At 39.5% G+C, this 24,927-nt stretch overlaps 1 protein-coding gene across 1 annotated transcript in view; it reads right to left on the minus strand.

Annotated features, from left to right (window-relative positions):
• Positions 1 to 222: 222 nt before the first annotated feature.
• Positions 223 to 24,927, minus strand: part of LOC139741786 (extracellular matrix organizing protein FRAS1-like) — a 106,062-nt gene continuing 81,357 nt past the window's right edge. Inside the window, exons 54-65 of the mRNA XM_071652374.1 lie at positions 22,445 to 22,601; positions 20,773 to 20,973; positions 19,723 to 19,910; positions 17,751 to 17,834; positions 15,738 to 16,657; positions 14,086 to 14,213; positions 13,426 to 13,586; positions 12,351 to 12,463; positions 11,489 to 11,655; positions 3,610 to 3,815; positions 3,290 to 3,436; positions 223 to 786 (exon numbers count right to left, since the gene is read on the minus strand). Coding sequence (XP_071508475.1) covers positions 223 to 786; positions 3,290 to 3,436; positions 3,610 to 3,815; positions 11,489 to 11,655; positions 12,351 to 12,463; positions 13,426 to 13,586; positions 14,086 to 14,213; positions 15,738 to 16,657; positions 17,751 to 17,834; positions 19,723 to 19,910; positions 20,773 to 20,973; positions 22,445 to 22,601 — 3,036 coding nt within the window. The remainder of the gene's footprint in view (positions 787 to 3,289; positions 3,437 to 3,609; positions 3,816 to 11,488; positions 11,656 to 12,350; positions 12,464 to 13,425; positions 13,587 to 14,085; positions 14,214 to 15,737; positions 16,658 to 17,750; positions 17,835 to 19,722; positions 19,911 to 20,772; positions 20,974 to 22,444; positions 22,602 to 24,927) is intronic.

Raw genomic sequence — 24,927 nt, forward strand, 5'->3', positions numbered from 1 at the left:
ATAAGGCCTGGGTACACGGACAATTAACTCTTCAGTCACACCTGCATCTCTTAAAACACAAATAGTTCATGACGACATGATTCGAAGCTGAGAAACCACTGGACAAGTTTGGCAGTTATGTATAAAAATGCTATTTAATCTTAAATAAGTTCACTACATATTTCCACACTATTGTCTTTCATTTCTTAACATTGAAAGAATGTGCAAAATCAGGGTCAAAGGTCAAACTTCAGTTCCACCTTCTGTTGTATTCTGTCCTTGATATTTGACCTCTAAGTTGACCTTTTTCACTTTGACCTGTGGCCTATTCACATTATCTATCTTGTGAAGATTGAGATTGCTAACTCGAACCGCTTTCTGAATGTCCATTTCTACTTCTTCTTTTGCTGGAGCCATGGATGCTGCCTTGACGGAGGCCAGACTCAGCTTGCTGGCGGCTCGCTGACGGTTGGCCATTACTGGCTCTGTCCGCACCACCTCTCTTCGTTGCTGGGCCCGCCTCCGGCGCCCAACCACGAACAGGACGACAATGACGACGAGGACCACCACGACGAGCACTGATGCGATAGTCGTGATGTTCGACTGTGCCCCTTGGCCGGCGTACCCCTCCCCTCCGAGATCGTCCTCGCTGAGGAGGAGTGGGTGCATGTTGGTGCCGTTGGGGTTTGAGGTGCCCGCCGCCCGCTTGTCGATGGTTCCCATGATGGAACGTTTGTAGCGTGGTGCACCATCAGTAGGTCCTATTGTATAGATTACTTGCATGTACCACTGATGCCCAGAATTCACCTGAGGGGGAAAACAATATGAAAATCAAAACTTGAGCAATTTGACTGGGATGGCTCTGATTGCTCATAAAGTCACTACATCATTTCTTCAGTACATGGCCCTAAATGTAATGTTTTATGAAGTTCACCACTGTCCTAAAAATTTAGCCTGTAATCCTCATTATGACATGGACAGTTTCACAATTTATTTCCACCTATTAACACACACACATGCACACACACAAAACAATGTTATAATTACTCATTTACAATGACATTTATATGGCCAGAAAGTTAAATTTTCAGGTAAATTTTGGTGACCTTAACCTTGACCCCGTCATTAGCTGGCTAACCGTTTTTATCAATTTCTTTCCTTTTTACCAGATGATATCACCAACAACAGATGACTGAAATAACATTTTAACCCATTTTGACCTTGACCTTAGAATCATCACTGTTATGTCCATGCATCTAACATTCTATTCATTTCTACCCTTGTCACAATACCACTTAACCTTTGAAGCTAAAATTAAGGATGATAAATGTTAAAAGTACAGTAACCTTTGACCTCAACCTGTGACCTCTCCTTAGAATAACTCTCAATCGATTTCTACCATGTCTATCACATGATGTTTGACGTAGAGGGAATTTGCCCAAAGTCTAATCAGCAAGTCAACGCTTCAAGTAGCATACCTGGGCCAGATACGAAGAGAAAATCTACACTATAGTTTTTCATAAATGGTGGAAATGGGAATAAGGAACAGATGGCTTGACAATGGAACTGGGGGAGGGGGGACAGAAATAGTGATGAATAACCCTAAAGCAAGCTCCCAGCACCCTTCAGGGCAGCAGCATAAAGGCAGAAAATATCGTACTCAGAGGAAGTTCAATACCATCCCAAACCTTCTAATTAATGAGGCAAACTGGTCTTATTTTAACACCACAGTTCCGTCTTGTCAACAATTCCTGCTTCGATGGAGTTGGGTTACTCTGTAATCAAATATTCCAGCATGACGACTTGAAGTGTTTACAAACCATAACTACCTTTGATGGATTCCAGCAAAAAGTATTGATGACATTTCGTAATAGCTGTCATAACCATAACTCACTATCTTTTTCTCCATGTATCTAATAACCTGATCTCTAAATATTTGAAGTAAACAGCAACCACTAACATTTACTTCATTATCAGCTAGATGAATGACATATGATACTTAAATCCCTTTCTTACTATACAGTATGTCTCAATAATGTTTTCCCCCTTTCTATCCTGACCTGTAAATATTTGCAGTACATAGTAACCGATAACATCTACTTTATTATCAGAAGAATGAATGACATCTACTATTAAATTCCCTTTTCAACCATTTTCAACCATACAATCTTTCTGCAGAATGTTCTGCTTCCCCCTTTATCATTCAAAGATAAGACATCTTATCTGTCAAATATAAGATATTATTTTGGCTTGGTAACTTGCATTCCATTTCTGTCAGCTGTCTGTCAAATGAGATATGTTTGTGTCGCAGTGACCTGTTTAAAGGACAAGTTCACCTATAATATACATATGGATTGAGAGAATGCAGCAATATTAGTGAACACATCAGTGAAAATTTGAGGAAAATTGGAAAATCCCTTCACAAGTTATGAATTTTTGAACTTTCATCGCCACCATCGCTGGATAAGAAGACTTCTAAAGCTTGTAATGTCAAATGCGTAGAGTGATATAAAAAAATAAAACATATTTTCACTTTTCTCACGTAATAAAGAGCACTTGACTTGCTCTCTTTTAGAGGGCAGGGGGAATAATGATACCCTTAAAACATGTCAGTCGCAAGTCGACAGAATGTGTACTTTTTCCCCCCCCCCAAAAAAAAGAAATTCTATGGAAGTCTCTTTGCAATGTTTTTCCTTTTCTCGTTCTATGCATGTGACATCAAAAACTGTAGTAGTCTTCTCATCCAGCAGTGACTGCACAGAAACATTACAAATTCATAACTTTTGAACGAATTTTCTCATTTTCCTCAAACTTTCACTGATTCGTTCTTCTATCATTGCTGCATTCACTCAATCCACATGTATATTAAGGTGAACTTGTTCTTGAGTCTTTGTAATGCAATGTTTGTCTAATTCTTTACAACAATGGAATTCTACTTTGTTTTGACTCGAGATACAGAATAAATGTAAAGAAACAGAATATTAACGATAGGAGAAACAAATTAATCTTTTGTCTTACGAAGAAATCAACACCACCACTACTATCACCATCTCCAACACCATCACCATCACCACTACTGCACCACCACCATCACCACCACTACCATCTCCATCACCATCACCATCACCACTACTACCACCACCATCACCACTACCACCATCTCCATCACCATCACCATCACCACTACTACCACCACCATCACCACTACCACCATCTCCATCACCATCACCACCACCACCACTACCACCATCTTCATCACCACCACCACCACTATCACTACTACCATCTCTGTCAGCTGCTCCCTTCATACCTTGTAAAGAGGATCTACATTCATGGTGAAGCCATCAACACCTGGCATCTGACTGACGGTACGGTATACCGGGCTACTGCCTGCAAATGTGGCGTCGAACGGAACGTCATTGAAATGGGGGTGGACCGCATCAGGGTTGCCCCGATCCTGAAAAAAAAAAGGGAAGAAAAACAAAAGAGGCATTATAGTTTGAAAAGATGAAGTCTACGTAAGATACATGTAATGGTCTCAAGTGATCATCATACCAGACACAGTCATCATCTCCATCTCAACTGGTCACCACATCCAGCATCCCACCCTCGGTTTCCATGGAAACTCACCAGCAGCAGGAACCTGTGTTTGAGGTGGACATTATCCTGCATGCAGCCAAACTGGGGGCCCTCCTCGTAGACGGTGCCCGAGGGGTCATAGTAGGGCACGTAGCCATCGTTGCCCGTGCAGATGAAGAGCTTCTGGATGGTGAGCCGGTAGGCGCGGTCCAAATCCTGGTCCGGATTCCACAAGACACGCCCAAAGATGGTTTGACCTGCGGCAAAAGTACAAGGTACCAGCAACCAATCAAATATAGTACCTCCATATGTTGTAATTTTGAATGAATTTTATGGCAACGTTACTGAATCTACATTCAGTGATTACAAATGGTGGTGGGCCTTTTGGTCATGATATATAATCTGTAAGTTCAGGGGCAAACACAACTCCATCATCGGTTCCTACCTGTCCGATCCCTCCATACACATTGACATGTTCCAATAGTCTAAAAAGCTGTCACAATAAGGTTGTGCATCATGCTGCCCGATGGCTAACAGCTTTCTGACAATAATGGATGAGTGTATGAAAAAAGCAATCACATCCATTCATTGTTGCCAAAGTGTACACATTTTAAAAAGTCCTGCACTGGCAACTACTACATAACTTGTACTGAACACCATCAAACTACACATCACATTGTCAATATTCACTCTAATGTTCCTAAAATAAACATATGAACATGATGGATGAAATCTATAGGAAAAGACCATGGGTGGTATTCTGAACACCGTTTTATCTCTGTTGTAACTTGTGTTGTAACTTGTGTTGTAAGTCTGTGAGTTATAACACCGTTAAAACAGTTGTAAATCGGTATTCTGAAAACTGTTTTAACGGTGTTGTAAGTCATGATAACCACGCCCATCGCAATAATCATATCCAATAAGAAATATTGTTAGAAGTAGCATCTAAGACATTTCAACCAATAAGATTGCTCCCTTGGGCAAATGCGCCGTGCTTAACTCTGCGCGTTTTAAGAAGCGCTCATTCTCTGGCGTGCGCACAAATAGGACAATGGTATGCGCAGGTAAAGAGAGCCAGAGATAAAATAAAGTTACAACAGAAGCTTGGATCATTATGCCTTCTTACCGGTTTTGACGTATAGTTGGTGCAGTAGGGGATTCGCAAAGCTATCTCAGATTAAGTCTTTTTGTTTGAAATTTGTTCAAAAAATAAGAAGATATCTGGCGTTCATAAGAGGAACCCAAATTTCATGGTTTATGGGGAACTAGACGCTTCTAAATTAAGTTAAGCCCTTGCAATGCCATGTTATTATTATTATTATTATTATTATTATTGTTGTTGTTAACTTAGACTTCTAATACTTTTCTTAGGATTCGCGCCGTCCCCAGCAATAAATATTTTGAAACACCCAAAGGTACTGATAATGAATTCTTATTGGTGAAGATAGTGAAATCATATTAAAAAATATTTAATATTTTGAAAGATATTTTTGAAATGAATAGTGCTTAAAACAAGTTAGTGCCGACGGTGCCGGTAACCTTACTGTTCATGTGTTTGTGTTTTTATCTATGTGCATAATTATGCTACGCGTATGTACTTGCAATGTTACTGTTACCAAATTTTGTATTGTGGAATGAGTTTACATTTTGTCAAACTGCTATATCATTTGTCTATCTGTACATACATTGTTTTTATTTTTTGTATATCTTTTTTATTTTGAGCTCGCATACCACAATATTGAGTCGATGAATAATCTCACTATCTAACATAAGTTAAAACGAAAGTTACAACGGAGTTATAACACCCTCCACCCTGTTTTATCTCAAAAGCATAAGTTTGCACGGGGCATGACTTACAACAGAAGATAAAACAGTTTTCAGAATACCGTGTAATCTAATGGGTGTTCAGGTTTGCGCCCACTGTTACGCGCGTGCGCATACCCTAAGACAATGGTATGCGCAGGCAAAGAGTGCGCAAGATAAAACACTAGTTACAACACAAGTTACAACAGAAGTTACAACAGAGATAAAACGGTGTTCAGAATACCGATTTGTTACAACAGACTTACAACAGAGATAAAACGGTCTCAGAATACCACCCCCTGTCAATAAGTCACTGACTAGCTAGCAAAGACGTGTGCTCAGGTCAAAAAGGACCCATCCCCCTCCCCCCCCAAAAAAAAAACAACAACAAACAGCAAACAAACTGTTTAACAAGAACAGCACCATAGCCAATGAGGGTTTCTTGTAGTTTTTAACAATAATCCCTTATTTCATTGTTATCAAAATCACTATGTCTGGTTTTCTGAATTTTATGAGAGGTTCACACAAACAATGCACACAAGCCATACTTCAGATCTATGGCTTGCAACATCGGACAGATGCAAATATGAATTCTCCATGATTACCATGTATCATGATGACAACACATCCTCACACTTCACTTCACACCAGTGACAAAATCTGTCTACACATTTCAACAGAAGGAAAAAAAATAGCTCAGTAGCTCATAACACAACAATCTGTGCTGTCGGTGCAGTGTACTATCTTTAAGTTCTGTTTTTGTTTTTGCTTGTTTTTGCACAGCAGTTGGCCCTGCTGAAGTAGCATATCAATGCTGCGATTTAGGTTTATCTACCACAAGTGGAAGTGATTTGATAGGAAACAGGATATTTGGAAGGATAAATGATTAGTTGATGAGGAGCACTCTTGGCACACCTCTTGGAAAGTTGCCAATGAACATAAACTGTCACATAGTTATGAGGCCTCTTCAAACCTCATTAACTCTTTGATGGCATAGTGAGCAAACAGCCAAAACAAAGAGCCTCAGAAAACATAAACTCTGAAGCCACTTTAAGCTTACAAATAAACAATATTTGGATCAGGAAGGAGTCTTATTATCACATGCATGCCATGTTTACTGTAAGCACTGTCAGGTAGCAAACTCTGACCTACTTCCAGAACTAACTGCTTATCAATTAAAAGGAGTTACTGTACAGACATTTACTGGGACATGATACTACACTTCTCATGCCCACCACAAATAATTCACCCATCTTGTGCACGAACAAAAAGGTTTGGATTTCAAGTTTTTAAGGATCCAACCAAGTCTGCATTCTCAATCACATACTCCCAACTCTGTTTTCTCTCCCTTCACTTCATGATAGTTATACAATTCAGAAATCAAATCTTTTTTTCACTTCTCTTTCTTTATATCTCCATGATTTCCACCCTTCTCCTTCCCCATTCCTCCCTCCTATCCATTTCATTTTTCTCCTTCCACCGACTTCATAACCCGATACCTGATTCTCATCGTATTCTTCCTCACAACTGTCCCTGTCTCCTATTCTCCTACCTCCATTAGTGCAACCTCAACTTCCAGCTCACTGCTGCCAGTTGACTGGCACCATTAGCCTTCCCTACATTCTCCCTACGTCCCTATGCTCTCCTCCTCTACTCTCCACTCCCTAGGTTCTTCTTTCACCAAACAACACTCCTTTCAAGGACTACATACACATGGTGTTACTGCAAACCTCTCTTCCTCATTCCTTTTTTTTTTTAAATCAAAGAAAAATGTATGTTTCCAGTCTGTCTACAACACAGGTTAATATTTATGGCAAACATAAAATTCTAGACTCCGATAGTCAAATAATATTGCCGGTTATAAATGATCAACACTGGAAAAACCTCAAAGTTACTTTCAAGCTCATCCTACTCCTACCAGCATACTATAAACAAATACACGACATCACAGCAGACTGGCATGAGGTTTTGTTATCATATTGTTGGAAGGGGGGGTGGGGGGAATGGCAATGTTGATCTAAGTTTACAAACTGTCCACAGGTTGCTTGGTTACGATCCAGTTTCATCAAGTTTTAACCAGAAATAATGGTATGCTCTTGAACCACTTGTCAGAGGGGAAAAAAATGTCGTTCATTCTATGCCTGCCAAATTTGCCGAGTCAGCAAATAGGATGTGTGAACTTTGTAATCATTCCAGTGCTTGCTGAGGTAAAGTAGAAGCTAATGCAGATCACTGGCACCAGGCTGTACAGTCAAACCTTTGTGGTGATGGACTTCAGGAGATTATAGCAGCAATCTGTATAATCTTTATTTCCATTCAAGGAACTTCAGTAATGTTTACATATTTGCAAAGAACAGATTTTCAGAAATTCCTAGGACCATTCACACTTCAATGTGTTTTCTGAGAGATAAAAGCACCATTAAAACTTTTGCTTAAAGATTGTAAAATAAAACAAATATAATGTATGATCATTAACCACACCTTAGACACATACAGGTGAAAGACAATTGAGTTTCATTTTCTGCTTTAATATTTTTGTTGTATCATTATTCTATTGTCTGCTGACACACAAAACTTCCGTAAAATGTTACTCCAGACATGTCTCCCGATTCCCAACTCAACTAAAAATTCAACTAGGCTGTTTGATCTATCCCCAAGGATTTGACTACTTAGATCTTACCCTACAAAAGATGACCCCGTGAATTTCAAGTTGCAGCTGATTTGTCTTTATAATTTAATAGAAAAGAAAAAAGATCAAGGTCATCCTCTATTATCACTGCAATATATGCAGCTGAATAATCCACATGGGACTTGCAATACATGGCAACCAAAGTTGTAATCTGGAGTCTCAATACTTGAGATAACTGGGACAAACTTGTTTCAATATCAAAGCATAAACATGAGTAAGATGTCACAAATAGAATATCTGAATTCTGCATGGATTGGACTGTTCCACCATGCAAATAAAGAAACTTCAGGTACTGCTCCCCTGGCTCATGCGTACAGACACGGAAACAGAAAGCTGTATACACAAGCGATGGTATAAACAAACTTTTGAGGTCACTCTCAACTTGAACAAGGCCACTTACAACAAAGACATACAGCGTGACAGACGTCAAGCTCAATACTTTAAGGAAACAAACTTTGACAAAATTTTGATGATCCGAAATCTGACTAGTACGCCTGCTGATGTAACATAGGAACATAACATATTTGCCTCCCCCTTCCCACCCCCCCCCTCCCAAAAAGAAGATTGACTTCCCTCGCTTGCACAAGCCTTTGTGGTATAGTGAGGAATTACACACTTTTCATATATCAGATTCACTGAAAACTCATAAAGAAGAAAGGTCTACATGTTCCTGTCATACCAAAAATGGAATCTGACTTTTCTCTTAAATGGGGACCTATACATCAAAAATGTGTAAAATAACGCTGTGATATCAAAATTTCAGTTTTTAGGTCACAACGAAAATGTGAAATATTACCTAAATGGGTATGCCAAAAGTATTGCAATCTCAGAGCATACCCGATCATGGTTGCTACGTGACATTTTATTATTATTCTTAGTCCATGGGCCAGGCCAGATATTGGTACCACCTGAGGTGGCAATACCTTTTTGGTGTCATTTTGTTTGTCGGGCATAGATATGCTTATCAAGCTATGATAGCATTTCCAAATGAGTAGCTTAGTCATAATAAATGAATTTTAAACCAATTTGGTCTCGTTGTTATATCCCCATACTTCTGAATCGAGACCAACCGCTATACAAAGAAGAGCACTGTCTTCTGTATGTTCACAGGTGATCTGTTGTAAATGCAGTGCGTTTAGTCTTTATTCAAGGCAGCGAAGGGAATATCCAAGGTTATGATGTCTACAGCGCTTAGTCTAATATTCAAGACGGCGAAGGGAATATCCAAAGCTTATAATACAGTGTATATCCCTTTATCTAAAAACAACAACAACAAAAAAGCAATTTCTCGTGAATTTTACCGTATTTTTCAATTATTTATCATTTTCCAGTGAAAAAGCTACGGTGAAAACGCTAGTACCACGCCAATGTCGCTTTATTTCCATCCAACAATGAAAGATAATGCAAAAACAATGTACCGGTACACTACAATACATTATCATAAATAATGTTGTAAATGAACAGAGTGATTTTTGTTTAAAACTGATGTATTTGTTGAGAGGGTGGTATAAAAACAGTATAGATAATCCCTTTTATTAGGAACTTGAGATTTGATAACGGTACATTGTTCTAGATAAAGACTAAGCGCACCGCGTGACAGCTGTGGACATCATAACCCTTTGGATATTCCCTTCGCTGCCTTGCATAAAGACTAAGCGCACCGCGTTTACAACAGAACACCTGTGGACATACAGAAGGCAGTGCTCTTCTTTGTATAGCGGTTTAGTTTCGATTCAGAAGTATAGGGATATAAAAACGAGACCAAATTGGTTAAAAATTCATTTATTATGACTAAGCTACTCATTTGGAAATGCTATCATAGCTTGATAAGCATATCTATGTCCGACAAACAAAATGACAACAAAAAGGTTTTGCCACCTCAGGTGGTACCAATAACCCATTTTTCGGGTCTTGGCCCATGGACTATCTATTATAATTTACATTACATCAATTACAGTAAACAGGGCCATAGCAGTATCCATCGCACAAGAGTGAATTGCATGTGCAGCTTATTAGCTGCATGTGATTCAATACTACTGCTACAGCACATTGTGGTTATCACATACTAGTAACATTGTACCCACCCACTACTAAACAGGGAGGGCACTTCAGGAAGAAAAGTCATATGCATACAATCAAAATCATTTTACACTTATGATCTCAAAATACTCCGACACAACTTATCATCCTGGAAAATTGCTTGGGCCAGACAAGTTTCTTGGTGGAGCTTTTCGATTGTATGGCGAGCAAATTCCAAACGGTGGAAGATGAATTGTGAGCCCTTCTGAGGGCTCTGTTTTGCCTTTGAAGGGGAATGTACACATACAAAGTTCAAGGGCAGCTTGGTCTACATTGAATGGCTCTCTATTTGCTCCTGGGGACAAATCAATGATAGATAGCCAAGCACATTTTACAGATCCTGATAAGACGTACATCAATCTCCCATCACGTCTGATCTCCACAAATCATTGTGAATGCACATGCTCTCTTGTCTTTCCCAGGGGCGGATCCAGGGAGGACCGCAACCGGCGCTTGCCCCCCCCCCCCTTTATTTTTTGTTGAAACAAAAGAAATAAAAAGAAAAAAGTGGGGGGAGGGGTGCGTGCGCCCCCCATTTAATTTTGTAAACGCGCCCCCTCTTTACGGAATTCCTGAATATGCCCCTGTTTCCTGTGATTCTGAATAAGTTATGTTACATAAAATCACTTAAAACAACTAAAGTAATTCTATTTATGTCTTGCAGCTGATGCACAACTCTATGCGAAGTTTTAGGGTATGATTTTGTTTTGATATTTTGTTTTGACAATTTCTAATTTTCCTCTTCGAGCTCTTAGATTTCGACAAGTAGGATCATTTCAAATTAACGTCTGTTGATACGCATGTTATGCAAGCTTGATCAAGACTCTGTCAAAAAGCTAATCTTGAGTTATAGAGACATCATAATATTTGGTGCCAGTGTGTGAAGATTTTGTATGCATTCCATACAGTGTTATTCATTCACAACAGTTCAATAATACACTACTCACATCATAAAATATGCTATAACACAGCTCTTATCTATTTTATTTTATTTTATTATTATTATTTTTTTTTTTTGGGGGGGGGGGGGGGGAGGGAGGGTGGTGGGAAGAGGGTATTAAGTTCAGGGACCTTCTCAAAACATACATATCGAAAGAGCTCCTCTGAAGTCCATTTTGGGTTGGGAGGGGGTAAGAGTTCAGGGACCTTCTCAAAAACAGCTCCTCTGATGTCCATCTTGGGGTGGGAACTTTTTAAAAAAGCATAATTGTAGCTTTAGAAAGAGTTCCTCTGTAGTTCTTTTAGGGTGGGGAAGGGGGCAAAAGTTCAGGGACCTTCTAAAAAATATTTTTGGAGAAAGCTCCTTTGTAGTACATGGGGGGGGGGTTACATCATTCAGGGACATTCTCAAAAACATACCTTTGGAGAAAGCTCCTCTGTAGTCCATCTCTCCAAGGGTCATAGTGGCTTCGATGGGGTTCATCATGAATACCTTCTCATTGTTCATCAGGTGGAACTCGGTGTTCAGGGAGTAGACCACTGGCACGGGGCGATTTGTTTGCTGGAATGCTATAGGAACCACGAACCTTGGGGGAAAGGGAAAAAAGAAAGAAGGATGAGGGTTAGAGTAAACAGTAATGTACAGAGCACTCTAGGCAAAAGTGTTGTTTTGCTTCCATCTAGTAGATAAATAGAGTACATTACAACTTGGATAATTGAGATCCTACAACCACAATTTTGTTGTTGTTGTTGTTGTTGTTACTAGGTTCTTTATTTTTTTCTCACATACCATCTCACATTATCCTAATTAATCATTTCATATTGCATACATTCTGGCTACTATGGAAAAAACTCTGAGTAAAAAAATATTCCTTGTTGTCACTTTCCCACCCCTTGCACTGTGACAGATACCTGACTATAACAGTCCAACTTACTTGTTGTATAAATAAAAACATTAAAAAGAATATACACCAACAAACCTAAAACTTAAACACGTTCCAAATTAGCGTTTGAATATTTAACAATTATTTTTGTGTTTACTTCTCAGCTTTGTCAAACATTCCATACTCAGGCCATGACTATGCATGTCGTTAACACTTTGATTAAAACAACATCAACAGGAGATTTGTGACATACTATAATACAACAACTTCAAGAAGTTGATTTAAGAATAATATTTCTGCAAGAATTTTGAAAAAAAAAGAGAAGAAAACATTCGTAACACTCTAAATGGGGATTTTCATGGATTTAGTCAAAAAGTTGGCCAAGGGGCAGCGCTTACTTTTCAGGTGGGTGTGCTGTGCACACAATGGGCAAATCTGGAGACGGGTTGTAAGACTGTGTCGGAGTGGCTGTGCACGGAATCAGCTCGATGATGTAATCGCCGGAGTAGTCCTAGGGTAGTGGTAAACATGCAACAATCGGATCAGATCAATTAGAGAATGGAGAAGTGCAAGATAAACAATGTTATGTAATCACTCGATAAATGCTGTGATATCTTATTCGCGATAGTGACTGCTGATTCATGGCTTAACTTGTGCTATACATAGAGAAAAGGCATCGAAAGGTCATCACGTTTTAAAAATTCTTTGCAAGACTTATGGGATGATTCCTCACATACAAAGATTGCTTTTGTAAAGCAGGAAAAAAAATGGTATGACTGCTGAAAATCTATGCTCATATCACTGGAATGTCCAAGAATAATTCTTACAGCACAACATGAAATTATAGCAAATGCAGAAACATTATATTTGCCAATTGCACAGAACAAACGGGATCACCAAAATCTGGTTCCCACTGATCCAATAACCTGACCTTCATGACCATCGAGAATGAATAACAGATTGCAAAGCATTCATCCTGGTAAATTTACTCCATGCAGTACATCAAGTAGCTCCACTACGCAACACAGAATCAAGTGATGATAAGAATGATGTACAAAGCTGCGATTTTGTGCAAATCAGGAATCTTGAGCATACTAAAAAACAATGGCAAATTGTTATGTCATGCCTCTTCAGCTGGTTCATGAGCATTAGATCAAATTAAGAACCATGTTCAACTTTGTTCCATTGAACTAAGATTACTAATGACAGAATATGAGACTATGGCGATGCTCACAGAAACAAAAAATGCCTCTCGTACCTTAAGGGTGGAAGCATGGAAAGCCTTTCGTCTGGCACTTACAAATTTGATGGTCCAAAACTTCACCAGGTGAGGGAAATGCATATTTTAGAGCCAATTTGGACCAACATGATGAACACTTGGTTAGGGAAATATCTATATTTACTGAATGAACTCTACTACACGAGAGAACAGAAGAAGGTCTTAATGCGTAATTGGGCAGCAATTTTTCTCACCTTTCTGTTGTATGCACTTGTGGCTCGCCATAGTTGCTGTGGGCTGTCAAAAGTCCCTTCACTCCAGAGGAGCTCCAACTCAAATGCAACACCAAGCTCGAGGGGTGGGACTACACGAGACTTGTAGTTGTCGAGGGTGTGATGGTTGATGACAAACTGACCTACACATGAAAAATAATCAGCGTACAGCATTGATATAGAAATTTCAGCTTTTCATTAAATATTCCTGTAGCAGTGTGAAGTGTAGCATTCATAGCAAAGTTTTTTACATTTTTACACTTCTGTTCCTGTCATCTTTAAGTAATTGCTCAGTTCTAATTATAGCACATCCATAATTTGATTCTACAGTCAACCTTACTTATTACTAAAGGAAAACTCGCAAAAGCCAAAGGTCTTTTGAAGTCCTCTTCTCTTATATTCTATTGATTTTAATCCCTCATAAGCCCAATTTTCTCTGAGTCTAAGCTATTTCTTCAGTCCACATAGATTCGACTTAGGCAAGTTTGACCGTATTTCACTTTCCTTCACAACACCCACCCACAAACATACATACAAAATGAAGAGTAATTGATGGTTATTTCTAAAAGAACAAGTCTGTGTGTCTGAATCATCAGTTTCATTGATTATTCATCAAGTCACTGTTCGGAGACTTGTCCCTACCTCTAAATTTGGTGGTAGTCTTGAAATCAATGACAAGGTTGCCATTATCTCCAATCCAAATCCGAAGGACTTGAAGTCGGCCGCTCAACACGCTCTCCGTTTCAAGGCCAGTGCGCCACAGGATTGTACTGCACAGGGGTAAATAAATCAATGAAATGATCAAACTGTTATCACAATATAAAGAGGTGTTGAATGTCTGTTAACAAATCATTGGAGGAAAAGAATCATCTATTCCCAGAACTACCGAGTCAACACTGGAAATAGAGGAAAGTCACCTTTTGGCCTACTCATTTGAGTAAATTAAACTGTGCATTTGTGAGGTACAATGAAGATACACTATTCTGTAACAAGCATGAACCATATCAAATCATTAAAATCATGAGTATCTTACAACAATGTCAACACACTTTAACAATGTCTACATCAATACTGTCGGTAAAAGATGCAAAGGATGTCATATCTCAAGGCCTTTCAAATCAAATTGACTTTGATATTTATCAGATCTTCCAAATGTAGATGCGAGAAGATCCCAGTGGCATAATATATGAAGATAAGGTCTGTTCACACTAAATGGTCAAGTGCCTGGTATTCCAAAGGTCACTTTATCCTCTTATCGCCCAAGAAATTCCCAGTCCAGACTGGTCCAGACATACCTGATCCAAAGTTCAAACAAAACTGACTCTAACTGTAAACAGCTAACCTCTGCTAAGCTGTCAAATTGTTAAATGCTGGGTATACTACTCTTAATTCATGGATAAAGTGTTATCTGCTTGACTTCATCACCACTGAGTCAAGTAATCAGAACAGTACTGATTAACACCCCCTCCCCGAAAGAAGGAGAATAAAGAGCAGAAAAGTGGAGATAATGTCAGAGTCGAATATCTGCATGATCAATGAAATTAAACACCCGACTTTAACAATGAACACTAGCAAACATGGTGCCCATGCAGATTAGAAAACAAGCCCTATTCTTTTGTGGATTATCCACAAAATCTGCTGTTTATTTTATAGTGGCGAGAGACTGAAATGAACTTTAGCCAACTGTAGATGACATAACACAGCGGTTGTTCCAACTGACCATTGCACGTGACTGTTGAGATCACACAAATTGCAGGCTTGCATGGAGAAACAAGTTTGACCTACTACACATCAGCTACAAAACTCACACAAAAGATGACTGTCACTGATCCCACATGAAGAGTTCACTGACACTATCATGCACTCTGGATTTTAGAAATGAACCCTATTTCACCAAATGACACCACTTTAGGGGTAGGATACAGTCCATTCATTGTAATCAGTGCACTGGCTATACACCAAAGTACATTGTAGCACTGAGCTATGACTGCACTTCTGAACGCTGATGTAAACCTCTACACAGACACAATCAAATAATTTGAAAGAAAACCTTAGATAACAGAGAGGACCATGTCTTCGCATGAAGTCTGCAGAGTCAATCATTGTATGCAGTGTTTGCAACAGGAGACATATACATCCTTCATATCTTGCATTGTTATGTGTCTTCATGATTACAGAAATAGTATTAAAATTAACCCCTACTTAGAACACGTGGGATTCTATTGTTCTCTTGCTCTGATCGAGACGACACTTTGGATATTAGCAGACAACAACAGATGATAAGATGGCAATACCTGTAGAAAAATGAGAACTCCATTTCAGTCCTGTGATCCAGCGATGCCCAACCTGTTGGGGCCATGACATAGATGTAGGAGACATAGAGTGGTACTGTGACAGTCAAGAAGCTCTTGTCGCCGTTCCGCACCTCGAAGTCTGAGCTGACGGCGCCCCCACATAGGTCAATGAGTTCTGTCATGTGGTAGTAGGCATCAAAGGTCCACGTGCAGCTCTTGAGGTTGAGGTTGTTGTACAGCCGGAGCGTGTGCTCCTCCCGAACATTGGGGTCAAACTGGTAGGGGTAGTCGTAGCCCGGACCCATGACCATGCTGTCGTAGTCGACGGTGTCCAGGAAAGAGTACTCCGCCAGGCCGCTGCCCTGCTCGGTGTTCACTAGGTTGGAACAGATGTGGGCGGAGCGGTAGACGGGCTCCGTCAGGAGGAAGCGGATGTTATGGATGGGGATGGTGGAGATGATGGGAAGCATTCCATCCTGGTGAGGGACCTCCACCGAGACGTGGAGAGTGTTCGGATGCTCCTCTTCTTCTGGTCCAATGTAGCGGAGATTGGCGATGAAGGACTGTGCCTGGAGACCCCGCGAGACCCCTGCCGTGACGGGTGTGTGACAGATGCCGTTGTCTGCGCCGATGGTCACGATGTTGCTGCGGAGTGGTATGCCAGCCCGCCCTCGCATGTCGTAGGGTTGCGCAACACACCGCACCTGGAAGTGTCGGCTGAAGTAGATGCTGTCCAGGACCTTGTGCTGTGAGCTGGTGAAGGGCGTGCTATCAACGATGCGCTCAAAGGGTGAGCGTGTTCCCTCGTTATCCAGAGGGGTGGATACCTCCCAGTTGTAGCGGATGCTGGAGATGTTGATGCCCGAATCAAGGCACATGGAGCGAGTCATGGAGTACTCAGGGAAATGTGGGTCACATGGCTACAGGGCGAAGAGAGAGCAACAAAAAAAGTGTGACTGCAATTCATTGAAGTTAGTCCTCAATGAGTTAATGAACGTGATACACAACTGGAACATAGTACCTTTCAACAAGGCATCAGTGGTGTATGTACAACGAGTGGTGAATCACAAGATACATGTAGATTCATGCAAATACCGAATACCAATGAAACTCACGAGTGAAAGTTACACATAATGTTTGGAGGAGACAAAAATGCACTGATATAACACATGATAATTTTACATGAAAAATAACTGATAAACAGAAATAAAGCACCAATTATATCAGAAAACTGAAGGAAGGAAATCTGCAACTGATGGCATGCAACTTGACTGAATTCATGCAAACCAAAAAAAGTATACTCATTTTGTTTGGCACAGTTTATCTAGAAAACAACTACAGCAAACTGATAACCATGAAGCAAAGATGAATGACATCAACACAAATTTCAACTATTGGAATGACATATCTCAACTATAAAAGCAACATCTTACCGATCTCCTTCAATTCCAGATGTATGCTTTAGAAAGCATAAGATACATTTTTTGGTGAATTGAGATATTCCAAATTATTGGTTTTATGGACTCACATTTTGAATATGCATACTCAACTCTGATAAGCATTGTGAAAATACATATGAATGGGATGATTATAGTTTCAACAGCTACCATTTCAAGCAAAAAGTAATCAGTAGTTGAAACAGTAGGGCCTTATAAATCAATTCAATATATGGGACAAATGCTAGAAGTCAGAACGATACAGAATTACACATATTTCCAATTAACATTGTGCCCAAACAAATTCAATGAATTGATCAGAGGGAAAGACGAAAACACTCAATATGACTGATTTGAGTGAAATCTTTCAGGTCTCAAGGACACCTGTAAAGGGTACATGTAGAATCATAATTCAATTTTCATTTTCACAGAACAGGGCAAAATGGCATTGTTTTGCCACTGTGATTCAATTGCAAAAGCAGTTGGGGGTGGGAAGAGATATCAATACTTTTTGCCGATGGTGAACAAATATGTTCAGTAAACACTACAAGAGCACAGAGTAATTTCTTAGACTTACCGTACAACAGACAAGCGGGTACCCCGGAGATGGATCAGTGTCTAGAGCTGTGGCAATGTTATCGTAGTCCATTAGAGAAACCACCTGAAAGATACAACAAAAATATAGAAATTACAACTTCCTTGTAACTACTGAGACTTCATCAACTCCTGCGTAAGTTTGAAGGGAATTCCTCCGTAAGATTGCTTAACAAAAAACATCCTCATGAATTATTCCTGAAGTCAGAATGTCACCTGTTTGACCATTAAATAATGGTGAAGACGGAAAGGTGATGTATTTTAAACACATCAAAAATTACTGCCATGACTGGAAGACTGGTACTTCAACCACAGGTCACTATATGAATGACCGATGGTGTTCTGCAAAATAACAGTGACTAACTTTGATGACTCATGGAGAAGGATTTGAAGCAATAATTTAGGCATGGCCCAATTTCACATGGTCAACACAGTGTATACAGACACAATTTTGCCATTAAAGTTACAGAAATTGAGGTCTAAAGCAAACTGATGAATGAAATGAAACACATCAAAGTATCACAAAACCATTACAACTAGAAATATCACTGAAGGTGATTAATACCCCCGCCCCGTGACGACAGTCTTACCCAAGGAATGATCTTTCCTTGATCTTCTGCCATTTAAATGCCGTTACCATGGCAACGCAGCTTCCGACACGTCCGAAAAATATGTCTTGCACATCTTCCCACCAAGACTATTGTGTGTGCCACATTTCATAAGCTTTTGTCAAAAACTGAGGAAGTAGTTCAATCCACAAGATCTTTCCTTGATCTTCCGCCATTAATATGCCGTTACCATGGCAATGAAGCTTCCGACACGTCCCAAAAATATGTCTTGCACATCTTCCCACCAAGACCAATGTGTGTGCCACATTTCATGAGCTTCAGTCGAATACAGAGGAAGTAGTTCAATCCGCAAGATCTTTCCTTGATCTTCCGCCATTTATATGCCGTTACCATGGCAACGCAGCTTCCGACACGTCCGAAAAATATGTCTTCCACATCTTCCCACCAAGATCAAGGTGTGTGCCACATTTCATAAGCTTTGGTCAAAAAACTGAGGAAGTAGTTAAATCCGCAAGATCTTTCCTTGATCTTCTGCCATTAATATGCCGTTACCATGGCAACGTACTTTCGGGTACTGTCAAAAAATGCGTCTTGCACATCTACAACCAAAGGCACACATCTGTACCAAGTTTCATGGAAATTGGGCAAAAACTGAGGAAGTAGTTTGCAACACAAAATTTTCCATCATTTTGGCTCATAATATGTGAGCTGTTACCATGGCAACATACTTTTTGTCACTGTCAAGAAATGTGTCATGCTGACCTATATCCTAAGACAAACATTCAATATGAATTCCATGAGAATTGGAAGAACACTGATGAAGCAGTTTTGCCATGAAGCATTTTGCCCTATATTTTACCAATAACATGCCGTTACCATGGCAACGCACTTTTTGCCACTGCGGAAATATGTGTCTTGCACATTAACATATTCAGATGAACATCTGTACCTAATTTCATAAAAATTGATCAAAAACTGTGGGAGGAGTTCGCGACGCAAGATTTGTACCCATTTTTGCCCATAATATGCCGTTACCATGGCAACATACTTTTGGGTACTGTCAAAAAATACGTCTTGCACATCTACAACCCAAGGCACACATCTGTGCCAAGTTTTATGGGAATCGGTTGAAAACTGAGGAAGTAGTTCGCGACGCAAGATTTGCAACGGACCGACCGCCCGACCGCCCGCCCGACCGCCCGACCGACCGCCCGACCGCCCGACCGACCGCCCGACCGACCGCCCGTCCGCTGATTCCTATATACCCCCTTCAAACTTCGTTTGGCGGGGGTATAATAAGAAATCCTGTATGGGTTATGTAGGTCATCACATCACCGTCATTGTCCGGGTACACAAAACTAGTGGAGACACTAGTACTGGACATACCACTGGTGGTGCTGGGAGGACAACACTGCCCGCTGCCTCCTCGTCAATCACAGTGACCGTTGCCACGTTGACCGCTCCCAGGAGGGCATTCTCCGGCTCGTCTGGTCCGAGGATGATGGAGAACGTCTCGTGCCATTCCATGTCTTCATTGTAGAGAATCTCAACTTGTATGTCAATGAATTGCACGCCTGTTGATTGCCATGGAAACATTCACAATTTTTTATTTCTTTGCACATTAGAGATTTCTGTGAGATTATGTGTATGCTATATTTCTTTTTTTTAAAGTTTTGATATTTTGGATTGGTTTATTTCATTTAGTGTAAATATCTTTTACATATCAATGATATATTTGTACAATTTTGTTTTCAAAAATTAGGAATTCATGTAATATAACTACATGCTTTCCTATGTAGCTTGATTAAGTAAGAAAATGGGAAACCTGATGGCATTGTTTCAAGTACAATGATCTAAAGAAGCATACTGCATATATTGTAGACTGAACACATGTAGTGCAAATGAACAAGCTGTATTGCCTTTATTCTAATTTGCTTGCAGAACTTATCATTGTCCAACAAATGATGAAGTACCAAACAATTAGAAACATTATACTGACATGGTACGAAACATGATTAGCTTTTAACTACTAATATTCTTTTTTTTTTTTGTGGGGGGGGGGTGTTAGGCTAGCATCCTTGCAATTTTTAGACTCCTACTTTGAATGGGCACACTGAAATGTGATTTGCTCTTCTACATGTCTCATTCATCATTCGTTTACAGTCTTAATTCTCATCTCATTGGGTACAAGACTAGTAACAGTCAATTGATATATTCCTTCACAGTCTTCACTGATAGTGCATATGACTTTCAGGGCACACTTGTGCATGCATGAATAAATCACTTCATGAGACTTCGCCTACATAATATGTCCTACATACAGTGTACTTGACTGCGATAAAACAAAACTTAAGAATGGAAGAGAGGCAAAGGTTTACTTTGAAATGCCGATCGGAGATGCAACGATATCAAACTTATCTGTGGTACTGATCTCACCTGGATCAAATCGGAGGACCTTTGAGTAGGGTTCATAGTCTACGCCCGACTTGGCCGACCCGTCCCGGGTACTGCAGCGCACGCCGGAGGTTCGGTTCTGGTCACCTGTGCGCACGACTTTGATGTCGACGAACTGTGTCTGGTCTTGGCTGCTGGGTTCGCGGACACTGTACGCCATACGCTCAAACTGAAGCATCGGAGCTAGAGGGTAGATGTGTGAGGAAAAAAAAGTGATGTCACAACTGAAGTAGTAGAAGCTAGAAATTCCCTGTCAATGTTCTGGGGGTGTGCATGACGAGCTCCCAGTTCAAAATTCCACGGCTATATTGGAAAGATGTGAGCAGAGAATTTGTGCAACTCTTATGTCTTCTTTGGTATTCTTTTTTATTAGCTCAGTTTCTTGGATATCAATATATTATCAAGTTTACTTTATGATCTTCGACATACTTGTTCAGAGAACAGAGCTCGAAATCAAAGGCATCAGAAGCTGACTTTGCACATACCATCGCACAAAAAGACCACCAACATTTGGTGAAACAATTAGGTTTTTAAAGAACAACTAAAACTTAAGTACTTTTTCCCAAAGTTTTCCAAAGGCTCTAGGGCAAACACGAATCAAAGCTGAACTCTGATTCACCAGCAAAAAATGCTAACTGAAGGAGGAAGCATCGCATGGTCAACGATTTAAACATCTGATGGTATTTTTTTTTTAAAGCCATGAACATTCACAAGACCCATTCCATGGTGTTTTGAAAAGAAGGGCAGTCTGATCAAATATCTAATGATAACAGCGTCCTGGGCACTTGAACTTTTAATTGTCCCTGACATTCGCTGTCAAATGCCGGCATCACAGCCTAATGGTAGTCATTGCTCTCCTATTTGCATAAATCTGGACCTTTGCCTTGGTAGGAAGTGTGCACAATAGATAACCTGCCATTCAAAAATTCACCACACTTCACTTGCGTGACTTATCTGTCAAAAACTTGCCTTTGCTCTATAGATATTTGTCACGCATGCACAAGGATTCTAACAGCTTCACAAGTCTCGTTCAGACATACGAGGTACTTAGCTTAAGATAAAATACACTCTAGTTAATGACACTTCCACCAGAATTGTGCATCCATCAAACAGGCTAAGATATTAACTGCGCTTTTCTCTGTAGCTTCATACATAACACTCGAGTGCAAAGGCCAATATACTGTATACGCCAAATATTTCGCGAGGTTTTTATTTTCGCGAATTTCGCGAGTCAGGTGCCATTAGCGAAATTAAAGACACGCGAAAATATTGACTCTGATCCTGATGTGAATGTGACGTACACGTGTACACTTCTCTGTTCAGTACAGGACTCCACGATCATGGATTTCCACCTAATTGCAATGTCATTTCTCTAAAGTTATTCTATTCAATTCAACTCATTTTACTGTACATCACATGCCATTAAAGAAATATATAAATTCACCTACATACATTACACATCATATCTACATGAACAACTTGTGGAATAAAAATATACATATATAGCACATGAAGGAATTAGCAAAAGGTCACATAAGACTTATCGAGGCTGATTTCATTAAAAAAACACATGCCAAATTGATGGTACTAAAAGGGCATTCACAGTTTTTCCATGTACTTTTTGTGTCTTGTCATGAATGTGAAGGTCACTTACCATCAGCATTGTCCGTGATGGTGATCAGGGACGTTCGGTTCTCGCCGATTCTGGCGTCACAGATCTCACTGCCATATGGCATGGACAGCTTGAGCATGAATGTTTCATCGCTCTCGTACGTGCCATCTTCCACCAGGCGCACTGTGCAATTCTTGACCTGCGTGCATGTGATGATCACAGAGTTAAACTTTCTTCTGCCAACATTACGCTGGTTTCACAATCAACACTAACAGCAGTTATAATACTGGCAGACTTTAAAAGACATTGACAGGAGAGGCAAGAATGCAAAAAAAAAAAATCTATAACTGGATGGGATGGGAGTAAAATGATCTGAACAGAAAGAAACATTGAGCACTTGCAAAAAAAAAAAAAAAAAACATAAAAAGGAAATGAATGATCATGATATCAAAGCAGTATCCACTGCCACACATGCTTCACAGGGCCTACACATGGTAGCTTCAAAAGCTTGATGAAAGTAAAATCATACTTCAGAGGGAGATCTGGGGCCTGTTGCATAAAACTGTGGTAACTTTACAATTAATGGTAACACTGTGATCAGTGGTAATCAGTAGTGATTTCTTGGCTTTGATTGGATATTGATTGACTGATTGATTGATTGATTCATTCATTCATTCATTCAATTATTTCCATATTAAAACAAAATTTACAAAAATCAAAACACAACCTTGGTACAATTTATGCATTGTGAATTGAGGGATCATAGAAAGCACACAAGAGGCTTGTTGGAAATGATCCCCTACAAACAATTATTATTACATTTCAACTGAACAATTATCAGACAAATTCAATTGATAAAACAAAGGTGGAAGATACAATGAAAACAGAAGAAAAGAGGCAGAGGTGGAAACAATGCATACTTTTACTTATAGTTTCACATACATTTCATCAAAAATATATATTTTTATAAAGCCTTTTAAATTGACGTAATGTCTTACTACTCTTGACTGATGGAAGAAGAGTATTCCAAAGAATAGGGCCATGGTAAAATATGGAAGATTGAATTTTTTTTTTGATATGGAATAGTGTGGCATGGTAGTTATCATTGATTGCAGAGTTACCATTAATGGTAAAGTTACTAAAGTTTTATGCCCCGGGTACGGGTCACAGGAGTAAAATTGTCCATGCCAAGAGGTCATTACTTAGTTCATTGACATGTCAAACTATATGTGAACTCTACAAAAACAAAATCCACACAAACAAAATTTACAAAAACAAAATCTACAAAAAGGAGATCTACAAAAACGAGATCGACAAAAACGAGATCAACAAAAACAAAATCTACACAAACAAAATCTGCATTAAATAAAGTTACAAAAACAAAATTCTCCAAAACAAAATTGACATAAAGAAAATTACAAAAACAAAGCTAAAAAAAATTCTCAGGTGCAGGAACAAACACTAGTTAGGTTCAAATAATATGCACGTGTGACTGTTATGCTTAGTTATGAGCTAACTTGCCTATCACAAGTGATTGCTCAGTGACTGTGATGAACATGGTTACTAAAAATAAATTAGAACAATACTCATAAACAAAATTCCCACCTGGCACATGACCAGGTGGGAATCTGCTTTGTTGGAGTGACTGCAAATCAAAACATTCCTTCTATTGTTTTGACATGAATAGAAGATGTGTAATTTTACACAGTGACATTCTCAAGGGAGTCTGGTGGCAGGGTGAAATGTACATTCATTTTGTAAACAAGCAGGAATGTGTTCACAGGTGTCTGGTAAGTCAGGTGGAGACCGGTATGCCCAACTTTATGAACATTTTTCTCTGAGGACCTTTTGATGATGAGCTACTTCAATGCAACCATTTCTTCTATATTAAAATACATTTTGATCCTTTCTGTGTCAGGGACATTATACAGTGTTTACAATACCACAGAAATCTCTGTACCAATCAGTTCTTGAAGCACACAAAAGGCTATATACTTGACATAAAGTAGTTGTTGCTATATAAGGCAAGCCTCTGGAAAGGTATCAGATAATCAGGAGCTACCATTGTCATATTGCAAACTTTAAAAGTTTCCATAAATATGTGAACTGTCTTCTTGATAAGGTGCACTGCTAGTCAGGATCAAGCTGAAGGGTAATATGTGACCCCGCATCACAAAACCAACAAAAAGTCGCCAGACATGGATTTCTAGGTAAGGGCAGATTCTGAAAGAGCAGACTCTAAGCTTTAAAATGATGTATAGCTCAATTGAAATGGACTGTCCCAACCTATTTAAATGTTGGAAGAAAGCACACACTCTGGACAAGTGTGAACTGAGAAAAGAGGCTCTGAAGTACAGGGTCTATTTAAGCACTTGATCTTTACCAAACCGTGCTAGCTTTGCAATGAATGGAACAAAAAACAGGATGTAAACCACTGGAGCAACAACAATGAAGAGATCATCAGATTAGGCTGAAATTACACATGCTTTATAAACACATTCTGTCTATGATTAATGCCAACTTTC

This window comes from Diadema antillarum, unplaced genomic scaffold (assembly GCF_040938485.1).
Source record: "Diadema antillarum isolate AM-2024a unplaced genomic scaffold, OU_Dant_1.0 seq00000953_RagTag, whole genome shotgun sequence".
In the NCBI taxonomy this organism is placed as follows: domain Eukaryota; kingdom Metazoa; phylum Echinodermata; class Echinoidea; order Diadematoida; family Diadematidae; genus Diadema; species Diadema antillarum.